This window comes from Choloepus didactylus, chromosome 6 (genome assembly GCF_015220235.1).
Source record: "Choloepus didactylus isolate mChoDid1 chromosome 6, mChoDid1.pri, whole genome shotgun sequence".
Lineage (NCBI taxonomy): Eukaryota > Metazoa > Chordata > Mammalia > Pilosa > Megalonychidae > Choloepus > Choloepus didactylus.
In genome coordinates, this window is record NC_051312.1 from 14,064,362 (window position 1) to 14,075,913 (window position 11,552).

Below are 11,552 nucleotides of genomic sequence, written 5' to 3' on the forward strand. Positions count from 1 at the left end.
TCCAGTTGGATGCTAGTGGTTTCAAAACAGGGCTAGAGAAAGCCACAGTGTGAGAAAAAGGAAATTAAGGTATTAATGGGATTTGTGATTGAAACAGGGACGTTCCTACTGGATTTTTTCTTACTATTTCATGGTTGATTAGACTTGTCTAGTGTAGGTTTTGGATAGACTCCAAGGGCAGCTAGGAAGCAAGGGCACAAAAGGGATAGAAAACAAGAAACAGCATCAGCAAGGTGATGCTGCCAAGCAACATGAGAAACAGTTTTAAAGACGGTTTTTTAAAAACTGTATACCTTCCTTTTTCGCTACCTCTAAATTCTAAAATAAATATTACACCCCACACCCCCAAAATCAAGTTTTGGTAAATTTATAAACGTTTCTTCCAATTACACTTGCCCTGCTCTGGAAAGGCGCTGACAAGTTCTCTGTATGAGGAATGAGAGAAAAGATGCTGACTTTGGGGCAGAGGTGAAGGATACAACCAGTCCTGTAGGAGGGCAGCTCTGCAGCAGAGAAGGAGGTTGGTAGCGCTTTTAGCGTTAATTCAGGCTGCAGTTTGGGGGAAAGAAAAACAGCCAGATACCTTCACCATGGCCTCTGTGTCCACACGGTAACCAACCACAGCCTGAGAACAAACTGCTGGGGTAGTCTCCACCCTCTCTTGGAAGGTATGAAATTCTAGGGAAAGGTGCCATAAGGAAAAGGCTGCAACCCCCACAACAGAAAATACAAATTTATTATAAAATAATGTTTGTTTCATGATGAGAATAGAAAAATAACACTATGAGCTTCTAAAAAAGTTCTGCAGCTTAGTATCTTTGAGGGATGGGATGAAAGGCTTTTGCATCACCCTGGGAGCGCACCATAGTGAGGCTCTCCGTGCTCGTGTGGAACTGGTGTGGCACAACACGCACAGGAAGGATGTGGCTCAGGTCCTGCCGGAAGCCCAACAAGCCTAGATAGTCCACCCAAGATGCTCTGGCCACGATGATCAAAGAGGAGTGCTCGAGGTCAGCAGGGAACTGGTTCTGAGAAGGGCCAGGATGGAAATGACCTTGCCCCTCCCCATACTGGAGTGAAGAAGAGTCTCTTGGGCTGACGGTCCTGGTTTAGAAGATGGTGCCCAGCGGCTTTATGATCGGTTTGTTGGCCAAATGTCTGTGCTGAGAAAAGGCTGCAACCTTGCCCAGGACAACTTGACCCACACCATTTCCCACTGGTATGGCTACAGTGCCAGAAGTATATGTGATGCCAGCCCATTAGGGCTGCTGGCTGACATTTTTGTACTTCAAATCCTGTCCATACTGATGGCAGAAAGAAAGAAACACAATGTTAAAAGACCAGTGAATAAGAGCAGCTGCTGGCCCAAACTGTTCTATATTCTAAGCCTCTTGGCCCCAAAGTACAAGGAGAATATCCCTAAGCAGGTAACTGTCTACCCTAAATGGGAATGGCAGTCCAATAGACACCCCTTTTTGCCTTAAAAGTCCACTAGACCCCTCAGGCTTCAGAAAAACAATTAATCCCTCCCTGGGATGGGATAGGAAACCAACCCTCAGGTGATGGGAAATGGCTCCTCAGCAGCAATACCTGGAGAAAGCAGCCAGGGTAAGCACCTCAAGCAGCAGCTCTGAACCACAGAAGAAGAGCAAGATGCCGTTCATGATGGCTTCCAGGCGGAGCACGTAGGTCTGCAGCAGCAGGTAATAGAAGGCCATCATGGCAGATGGGAAGGTCAAGGCCACGCTAATACCAAGTGGCATCTTTCGTTGGCAGAGGTTTCCCTTTGTACCTGTCAGACACAGCTTTTGGAGTCGCCTCCAAGTGGCCTGCTTTCCCTGGCCTTAGAGGAAAGTAGATGGGGAGTTGATGGTCTGGCAAGGCGGAGAAAAATGATCCTGAATGGGGGTGTGGAGATTTATAAATGGGGTCTCACTGAGGGGGTTGCAGGATGGGAGTCTTCACTCCAAAGGTCCTGCTTCCAGTATGGCTCCTCCTTAAGGGACAATGGGTTCTTTATTTGGGTAAAAAACTTTTTTAATTGTAAAAATAACACATCATCACTGAAAAATTTTCAACTAGTATAGAAAATAATTTTAGCAAATATAAAATGTGAAAGACTCCTGTGACGCTACCCCCTGGAAATAGCCATTATTACAGAACTATGTGTACTATTCTAGATTTTTTGTATGTTTATACTCACATATTGCTGTTTATCATTACAAAGATAGAATCATGCTCTACATACTGTTTTGCAAATTATTTTTTCCCATTTAACGTAACCTGGACATTTTTCACACACACAAATACTGCCTTCTTTTTTAATGGCTACGAATGAGTCCACTGAACCAGTACCATAATGTATTTAACTAATCCTGTATGAATGAACATTTATATTGTTTCTAATGCTTAATGGTACAAAACATGTGGCAATAAACACTCTCATATAGATTAAAGATATCTCTGCAGATTTGTAGAAGTGTTTTTTTTTTTTTAAATCAGTTTTGGAAGTGAAATTTTTGGGTTTAAGGATATGACTATTACATGGTAATTTTCCACTAGAATGTATAAAAATACCTGTTCCCCACACCATCTCTAATACTGGGTATTGTCAATCTTTTTAATCTTTACCATAAATCTATGAGTGAAAAATGTTACTTTGTTGTTTTAATTTGCTTTTTATTATTAAATTGTCTTTTCCTTAGTAATTTACGTGAGCCTTTTTGATCCTCTGTCATGTGTTGCAAGTATCTTTTCTAAATCTGTGATTTGTCATTGTGTTCAGAGATGAGATATTCTAACTAAAAAGGGATTTGCTCAGTATTTGGGGGGATATAAAATTTGTCTTAGAGATCCTTACTCAGAGAAGTAGAGGGGATCTTATTTAGTGCTGACCTGTGAGGTATATACTGCCTGGGCACAGAGTTACAATGAAACCAACCTCCCAAAGCAAAGCATTGAAAGGAACCTGACACTCCTATAATAGTGAAGCATTTGGAAGGTATTGTCTAATATTCCACGCTGCTACCCACCTCTAGCCCTACAGAGCAACAGACAGGCAAATCTTGATCCAAAATATAAGGCAGCTTGAAACTTCAGAGGGGGAGTAATGGGATACCCCACCAGATCCAATCTGATTGTGAGCCTAGGTTATGTACGTTTTCTCATTAATCAAGTTACAGATACCAACTCATCTCATAAGGAATGGAAATAGTCTCTGAATAACACTCACCAAAAAAGAGTCGAATGACTTCAATTCCAAGATAAAGGAGAAGCATCACCACATCCAGTACTAGGTTGGCTGTTGGATATGGTAACAGGAGACCTGCCAATATGAGAGACACGGTTTGCAAACAACACATAAGAGCATCCACAAGGACTCCCACACACTTGGGAAGAAAGAGAACATGAGTGTTATCAGCTTTCCATGAACTAGTTAATGATATGTGGACATTATTACAGCTGTCGGATAAGTTAACTCATATTGTGACTAAGTCTGTTAGAGAAAGACTCATTAATGAGGCTTTATTTCTAATTTCAAAAATCTGTGGATACATCCAAATGATCGGATATGCATAGGTACACAGGCCAGTGAATAGTTTCTGAGGGTCACCAATGGCCTTGAACTGAACAAAGAAGAGTGACAGAAGAGAGTCACAATGGAGAAGATTTTGTTTCCCAAACTCAAGAAATTCTTGTTGAGGGGCTTCCTACTTATTCTCAAGGAAGCCATCTGATGAAAAGACTTCTCCCTTGCAGTGAAGAGAAGCTACAAGGGACAGAAAAGAATGAAAACTAAGAAGGTTCTTGGTGGAAATATGCTCTGGGGTGAAGTGGGGAAGGGATATTGGAGCAGGGGTAAGCCCCAAGCCTTACCTTTATACAGAAATATGAAGAGTTCCAGCAGGAAATAGGTAGCATAATACCACCCATTCAGAAAGAACAGGATTTCTAGGGGCGTGGAGGACAACCGTTTACCTGAAAAGATGAGCACAGAGAAGAGGGATGGGCGGGGTGTCAGCTCATTGCATGGTTCATTGCATGGTTCATTGCATGGTTCACTGCATGGTTCATTGCATGGTTCGGTGTCTAACTTGCAGAAAACGCGAGGTCGCTGCTGGAGGGAAGGGCCATTTGGGGCACTTCTGACTGCTGATAGTGAGATGGCGGAGGAGTGGGTTGTGAGGGGTCTTCCTTCACTCCCCTTTTCTCCTCTGAATCACCGCCAAACTCGACTTTGTCTTTTGGCTTCGGGGGTGAAAGTCAAGAAGAAACTCAGAGGATATCACACCTGACAGGCGCCTCTAAAATCTAATCCCGTCCCTGTTTGAGAGAGGACATTAAGGCGCACCTTCCAGCAATGGCCTGTTTAAGGTCACGCAACGAATTCGTAACCGAGCCGGCCCAGAACAAATCCAACCAAGGATTTGGGGGGTATTTGAGACCCGCACCTTCAGGCACTCAAGGTGGGTGGGGCTACAAACCCCCGTTTTGGACGTGTGAGGAGCGATGCACTCAACATTTGAGAGAGGAGTGTTCAGGTCGAGCTCTGGGAGAGAAGGGAGGTGGGGAGTACCGAAGGGACAGGGGGCCAGCGACTCACACACCTCCAGAACCTCACCTCGCGGCGCCATCTTAAGTCCCCATGGAAACTGCGTACGCGGCAAAAGCCGCTCCCGGAGCAGCGAGGCCCACGGAAAACGGGGGATGGAGCGGCCCGCGTTGGCCCCTCTGCCCGCTCGCCGTACTCTATGGTTGCCCGGGGCGGGGGCCGTCTGGGTGCCGTCTGCGCGTGCGCCAAAGGGGACCGTGGATGCAGTTGTTCCTACGAGTTCAGCTCGCGGAGCGCGGGGAGCTCCGGCCTCTCGTGAAGCTGTCGCTCTGCGTTGCAGGACATTGGGCAGCAGTAGCAAGTTGTGACAGTGAGGCCAGAAAACTGGCAAATAGATCCCAGCCCCACGGCTCTCTTTTTTAACAACCTCCAGAGAGCAGAGGTGTGCGCGATGGTGCTCAGCAAACGCCGGGTGGGGTTTAGCCTTGGTGTTTTGTGCGGCAAATTTACCCGCCAGTTAGGCAGAAAACACCGAAATGAATCGCGAATAGAGCCTTTCGGGTTTTGAAGCCTGGTTACGATCTGGGGCAGTAGAGGCTACTGCTGGTGATTGTAGGCAGGGGAACGGAAAGAGAAAGAGCTTTGAGTGGACTCAGGCTGACTTGGCTGTGAATCCGTTATCAGTGAGGGTCCCTCAGGAAACACATGGCACACTCAGAAGTTGAAGAGAGCAATCAACTTTCAAGGGAAAGCACTGTACCCCTGGCTAGTGGAGGGGGGCGGGTGGTCCTTGGGTGAAGAGAGACTGTAATTGTTACTTCTAGGCTTAAAGGGAAAGGGGCACAAGCCATCTCTGGAAGCTGGAGAGCGTACTGTGTATGGAGACTAACTGCCAGTAAAGCTGTGACAGTCTGGAAGGTGGCAGTGGCACTGGTGAATACTTGTACTCCTCCCGTCCCGTCTGATTTCTGTTGGTACCCACCACCCCACCCCCATTGGCTGAACTTAACTGCAGGCTGGAGGGCAAAGGAGCGCTTCGATGAAGTTCTTAAGTGAAGGGCACAGAGCAAGTTGGAGCAGGGTGGATCCAGCACACCTATCTCCACTGCCAGCTTCGTGTGAGACATGCGGTAACTTCCTGCTCTAAGCCTCAGATGTGCGTCTCTAAAAGGAAGGTGGTAATGATATCTATAGCTTAAGGGGAGATTATATGAGCAAAAGTAAAGAAAGTCCTTGGCACATAGTAGGTCCTTAATGTTTATTCCTTTTCTTTTAGTTCTCAGGACTCTGGTAGGTCACTTTTTTCTGTAACTATCAGTTGTTCAACCCAGTTACCTCTGGTTATGTTATATTTACATGTAGCTAATACCTCTAGTTTTTATAGTTTTAGTAAATATTTTTAAAGTTTTTTGGTTTTTTTTTTGTTGTTGTTGTTTTTTAATTTAAGGTATTGTGGCAAGAGTAGGACTCTCCAGGGATCAGTACCCCCACTAAAACAACTATTGAACTATCAGGAATTGTCTGAATTTTGAACTATTTTGAAACTCTGGAGTTGTGCATCCACAGAAGATCTGGAGGAAGAGGCTGGTAAATTTTTGGACAGGTGATTGTGGGGTATGCAGCCCTCATTCCTAGTGAGGCCTTGCTGATAACCAGGATGGACAAGAAAGACCTTGTCCTTCAAAAATCAGAGATGTGTAGTCTTATTGCTAATCCCTGCTTTTGATCACTGTGGGGAAGGGGTGTGGAGGTATCTGGCACAGAAGATGGCCATTGCTTCAGCCCCCACAGAAGCTGCTTCCCTGCCCAGAAGGTGACTTAAGGAGATAATACCTTTATTCCCCTTTTCCCTTTTTGGGAATAAAAATAGTTTGGAAAAGTCCCAAATGGATAGTTCTGTCATGGATTCGTCTCTTTACACCTCAAACCTGTGATCTTGGTTGGAAAAGGCCTGAACCTTATCAGGTTGTGATTCAGTCAGTCTGGGCTTCATTCAGCAACTTTCCACTCAAATAAGAATATAAGGGCAGACAATAGTTTAAAAGTAAAGAGCACTCAAGACAAGAATGCAATGCAACACATATTTACTAAAGGAGTACATAAGGTTAAAGGAACAAGTTTATAATGTAAAAATAAATTGATACATTGCAAGCCTAGGAATGCCTGCCTCCTCCAGCTGCAGCTGGATATGAGATTAGAAAGCCCCCTCCTGTTTAAATTATAGAGTATTTATAGAAGCTTGATATAGGATATGTTCAATTAAATCAATCTGTTTTTAAGTTTGAACCATGGGTGAGTCAAAAACAACAAAGAAGGGTATTCACAGCATTATCAGAGATTCAAACTTAGCCTTGAATGTATGCAAAACTTTACTGAATATATTTCTACTAATTAAGCTATGACTTCTGTAGGAGCAATATAACACTTGTTTTACTTATGTAAAAACTAAAAATTAGAAGAGAGATTACTATTGCTTATATTGACCTTAGTGTAGTTTTTTCATTCTATAATTAGACTAGTCATTACATCATCTTATGTCCCTCACTTCCTCCTTTTCTACTTGGGCCTATTTAGCTTCTCCCTCAGTACAGTCTTCTAATATAGGACCTGAAGGATATGAATCATCTTTCCCAGTTATTATATTAAGGCCTCTACACTTTCTATCATTTTGAAATTGTACTTGAGTATTTTGGGGTAAAAGTTCTGTTAAATATGCTTCTATATCAGAAGGAGTAACTGGTTCTTCACTATCAGAACAGAAGGCATCAAGTGGGATATGAGAGCAGCAAGGCTCCTCAGCTATTGGATCCTTACAGAGAGAGGAGTCAGAGTCTTCATTTTCAGATTCCTCACTAGAAATATAATCCTGCCACAGTTGCAGTCCTCAAAAAGAAGAAATCCAGCAATCTCTGAGGATTGGGAGAATTATATTTCCAGAGTTTCCATGACAATACTCAGGATTTCTTGTTCTCATCAACAACAAAAACACATAATATACTAAGGAACAGGAAAAGAAGGCCCATTCAAAGGAACAAAATAACTGATGAAAACCATCCGTGGGGAAGGTCAGATATTGAATTACCAGACAAAGACTGTTTAAAAACTGTCTTAGATATACTCAGAGAGCTAAAGGAAACCATAGGAAAAAAACAAAAAACCCACAACTATATGAAATCAGGAAAACTGTATATGAACAAAATGAGAATTTCAATAAAGAAGTAGAAATTATAAAAAGGGACCCATGCAAATTCTGGATCTGAAAAGTACTTTAATTGAAATGAAAAACTCACAATAGGGGTACAGTGACAGATTTGAACAGGCAGAAGAAAGGATCAGCAAAGTTGAAGATCAGACCGGACCATGGAAATCATACAGTGTGAAGAGCAGAAAGAAAAAGAATTCAGAGAAGTGAACAGGACCTGAAGGACCTATGGGACACATCAAGTGTACCAACATATGTATCACATGAGTCCCAGAAAGAAAAGAGAGTGAAAGGGGGAGAAAAATTATTTGAAGAACTAATGGCCCCAAATTTCCCAAATTGGATTAAAGGAATATACCCATCCAAGAATCTCAAAGAACTCCAAGTAGGATAAACTCAAAAGAGATCAACACCAAAACACATTAGAGTTCAATTCCCTAAACCCAAAGATAACTGCTCTGTTCTAGATGGCAGAATGGGATGATTCAGGACTCTATCCCCCACAGAAGCTTTGAATAAACAGCAAGAACTGGCAGAAACACCTTTCTCTAGGCTCTAGAAAACAGTTAAATGGCTGCAGTCATAGGGCGAGTGCTAAACCAGGAAGAAAGCCACTTAAAAGTGGGAGATTGAGGATGCGGGGCAAAATGGCAGCATAGGGAGGTGTGGAATTTAGTTAGTCCCCTGGAGCAACTAGTGAATAGCCAGGAACAACTAGTAAATAGTCAGGAACAACTGTTTGAGGTGCACCCATGACTAGACACACAGTGTACAACAGTCTAGAATGGGTGGAACAGCTGAGATCGCAGTATAGAACTGTAAGGAAAGCAGAGCTGGTGCCTCTCCCCCACTGGCACAGCAGGCTGAGTTGGAACATTTCCCTGTGGGAAAAAGAAACAGTCTACTAGAAGCAAGGGAAGTTAGCTCAACCAAGCTCCAACTGCAGTTTTAATCAATGAATTTGGACTATTGAATACAAGCTAAGAGCACAGATAAACCTGGAGCAAGCAGGAAAGGAACCCTGAGGTCTCTCCTGGCAGAGAGGAGGTGGGGCTGATGAAAAAAAAATGAAAACAGAGTCTTTGGAGTCAGCTGAGCTCAGAATACTGGAAAACGGCTGTGTCCCAAGAAAAGAGGCACATAGAACTGGGTAACAACTCAGGTCAACTAGTGAAACTGGGGGTCTGGGGGCTGGCTCTGAAAAGGGATCTATTTCTTTCTCCTTTTTTTTTCTCATTCTAAATAGCTCATTGGAAAAAGCCTCAGGCATTTTCAATTTTTGGGTGCTGACCAAGGCATGGGTGGAGGTAAGATGGTCGGGGGGGATGAAGGAAGGGGTAAGGTGTAGGAGATATTCCCTAAAGGGCTTATCTTCCCTAAGAGAAGGGGGCTGGGGGCTGGGCCCAGCTCAGGTGGCTGCCCTCCCTCCAGGATTTCAGACCCCAGGGCTTGGGGAAAAGAAAAAACCAGAGACAACTTAGGCTTGGCTTCTGACTCACTCTTGGCCCCTGGCAGGGATAGGGTCTGCTGAGAATTGAATGCACCACACATCTTTACGTTAGTGTGGAGCTGCAGGCTGACAAATGCCACCTGCTGGGCAGGATAGGAAAAGCACAGCATCTAGAGGCTTCACAGGAAACCCTGACAACTTGCTGCGTCTTATTCTCAGAGAAACTTGATATTGATTATACCCTCCTCCTGAGACCTGGGCCTGACTGGTCTTGGAAAACCTGATTGGTGTAAATTAAGGAAACCAGATGCCTAGACAACAAAAAATTACAAGTCACACTAGGAAAAACGAAGATATGGTCCAGTAAAAGGAACAAACTTACACTTCAAGTGAGATACAGGAGTTGAAACAACTAACTAAAGATGTTCAAACAAATATGCTAAATCAATTCAAAAATCAAATCAATGAGTTGAAGGAAGATATGGCAAAAGAGATGAAGGATATAAAGAAGACATTGGGCAAACCTAAGGAAGAACTTGAAAGATTGAAAAACAAATTAGCAGAACTTATGGGAATGAAAGGTACAAAAGAAAAGATGGAAAACACAATGGAGACAAACAACAGCAGATTTGATGAAGTAGAAGAAAGGATTCATGAACTAGAGGTTGGACATCTGAAATCCTACACACAAAAGAACAGATAAGGGAAAAAATGGGAAAATATGAGCAAGGTCTCAGGGAATTGAATGACCACATGAAGTGCATGAATATACTTCTCATGGGTGTCCCAGAAGGAGAAGAGAAGGGAAAGGGTGAAGAAAAAATAATGGAGGAAATAACCACTGGAAATTTCCCATCTCTTATGAAAGACATAAAATTATAGACCCAAGAAGCATGTGTACCCCAAACAGAATAGATCTGAATAGAGCTACTCCAAGTCACTTATTAATCAGATTATCAAATGTCAAAGACAAAGAATTCTGAAAGCAGCAAGAGAAAAGTGACCCATCACATACAAGGGAAGCTCAATAAGACAATAAGACTAGGTGCAGATTTCTCAGTAGAAACCATGGAAGTGAGAAGGCAGTGGTATGATATATTTAAGATACTGAAAAAGAAAAACTGCCAACCAAGAATTCTATATCTGGCAAAACTGGTTTTCAAAAATGAGAGACAGTTTAAAATATTTTAAGACAAACAGACACCGAGAGAGTTTGTGAACAAGATACCTGCTCTACAAGAAATAGTAAAGGGAGGACTACAAGCAGATAGGAAAAATCGGGAGAGAGAGGTATGGAGAAGAGTGTAGAAATGAAGACTATCAGTAAGGGTAAAAAGAGAGAAAAAAATAAAATAAGATATGACATATAAAATCCAAAAGACAAAATGTTAGACAGTAGACATTATCTTGAGTGAAATTAGCCAGAAATAAAAGGATGGATATACCGTTTGGACTCACTAATATGAACAAACATTGTTAAGTGAACTTTGAGAGTTGAGAACACAAGCTATCAGCAGATAGAAACAGGTTAGAGATCAGGCATTTGATGCTGAAGGAGTACAGAAGGTTCAACAGAATTGATTGTATAGATCCAGAAATGGATAGCATAATACTGTGTGATGCTAGCAAAATATTGTAAGTACTCTGAACAAAGATCAGTGTGAGTATGGTTGAAAGAGGAAATCTAGGGGCATGTTTGACACCAGAAGGAAAGATAGAAAATAAAGACTGAGATTGTATAACTTAGCAAAACCTAGAGTGGTCAATGATGGTGATTAAATGTACAAATATAAGAATGTTTTTAAATGAGGGAGGACAAATGAATGTCAACATTGCAAGGCGTTGAAAATTGGATTGTGTAGGGGAAAAGTACAGTCAATACAAACTAGAGTCTATAGTTAACAGTAACATTGTAAGATGCTTCCATTAACTGTAACAAAGGCAATATACAAAAGCTAAATGTCTATAAGAGGGGGCTATAAGTGAGCGATATGGGATTCCTGATGTTGTCTGACTTTTCACTCTATTTTATTTTTCTTCTTTTATATTTTTATTCTTCATTTTCCCCTTCCTCTTCCTCTTTCTTTGCAGAAGAAATGAAAATGTCCTCATATAGATTGTGGTGGTAAATGCATACTTATGTGATTATACCAGGAATCATTGATTATTTACTTAGGATGAATTGTATGGTGTGTGAATAAAACTGATTAAAAAACAGACAGAGAGATACAAGTGCTGGAGAAAATGTAAAGAGAGAGATGTACCTATTCACTGTTGGTAGGCAAGCAGAATGGGCAGCCCCATCTAGAGAGCTGTGTGGTGTTTCCACAGGCAGCTAAGTATGGGGT

General features: G+C 42.4%; 1 protein-coding gene across 6 annotated transcripts; it reads right to left on the reverse strand.

Moving 5' to 3' along the window:
* Positions 1–719: 719 nt before the first annotated feature.
* Positions 720–4,734, reverse strand: TMEM216 (transmembrane protein 216). 6 transcript variants are annotated; one of them, XM_037838244.1, is made up of 5 exons: positions 4,604–4,643; positions 3,877–3,978; positions 3,233–3,325; positions 1,591–1,843; positions 720–1,304 (listed from the first exon to the last, which is right to left on the reverse strand). In XM_037838244.1, exons 1-5 carry the CDS (start codon positions 4,632–4,634, stop codon positions 1,289–1,291), a joined length of 495 nt encoding a protein of 164 aa, XP_037694172.1. In that variant the 5' UTR covers positions 4,635–4,643; the 3' UTR covers positions 720–1,288. The 6 variants fall into 6 exon arrangements, with proteins under 6 accessions (XP_037694172.1, XP_037694176.1, XP_037694173.1 ...); XM_037838248.1 differs by having other exon boundaries at positions 1,163–1,304; positions 1,591–1,792; positions 4,622–4,734; XM_037838245.1 differs by having other exon boundaries at positions 1,163–1,304; positions 4,622–4,734.
* Between the last annotated feature and the right edge of the window lie 6,818 nt (positions 4,735–11,552).

Coding starts and splice junctions, on each gene's coding strand:
- TMEM216 (XM_037838244.1), bottom strand. CDS start 4,634: ATGGCGCCGCGAGGTGAGGTTCTGGAGGTGT. Junction 3,979..4,603: donor AGGTGAGGTTCTGGAGGTGT/GTGAGTCGCTGG, acceptor TCATCTTTTCAG/GTAAACGGTTGTCCTCCACG. Junction 1,844..3,232: donor AGTCATTCGACTCTTTTTTG/GTGAGTGTTATT, acceptor CTTTCCTCTAAG/GCCAGGGAAAGCAGGCCACT.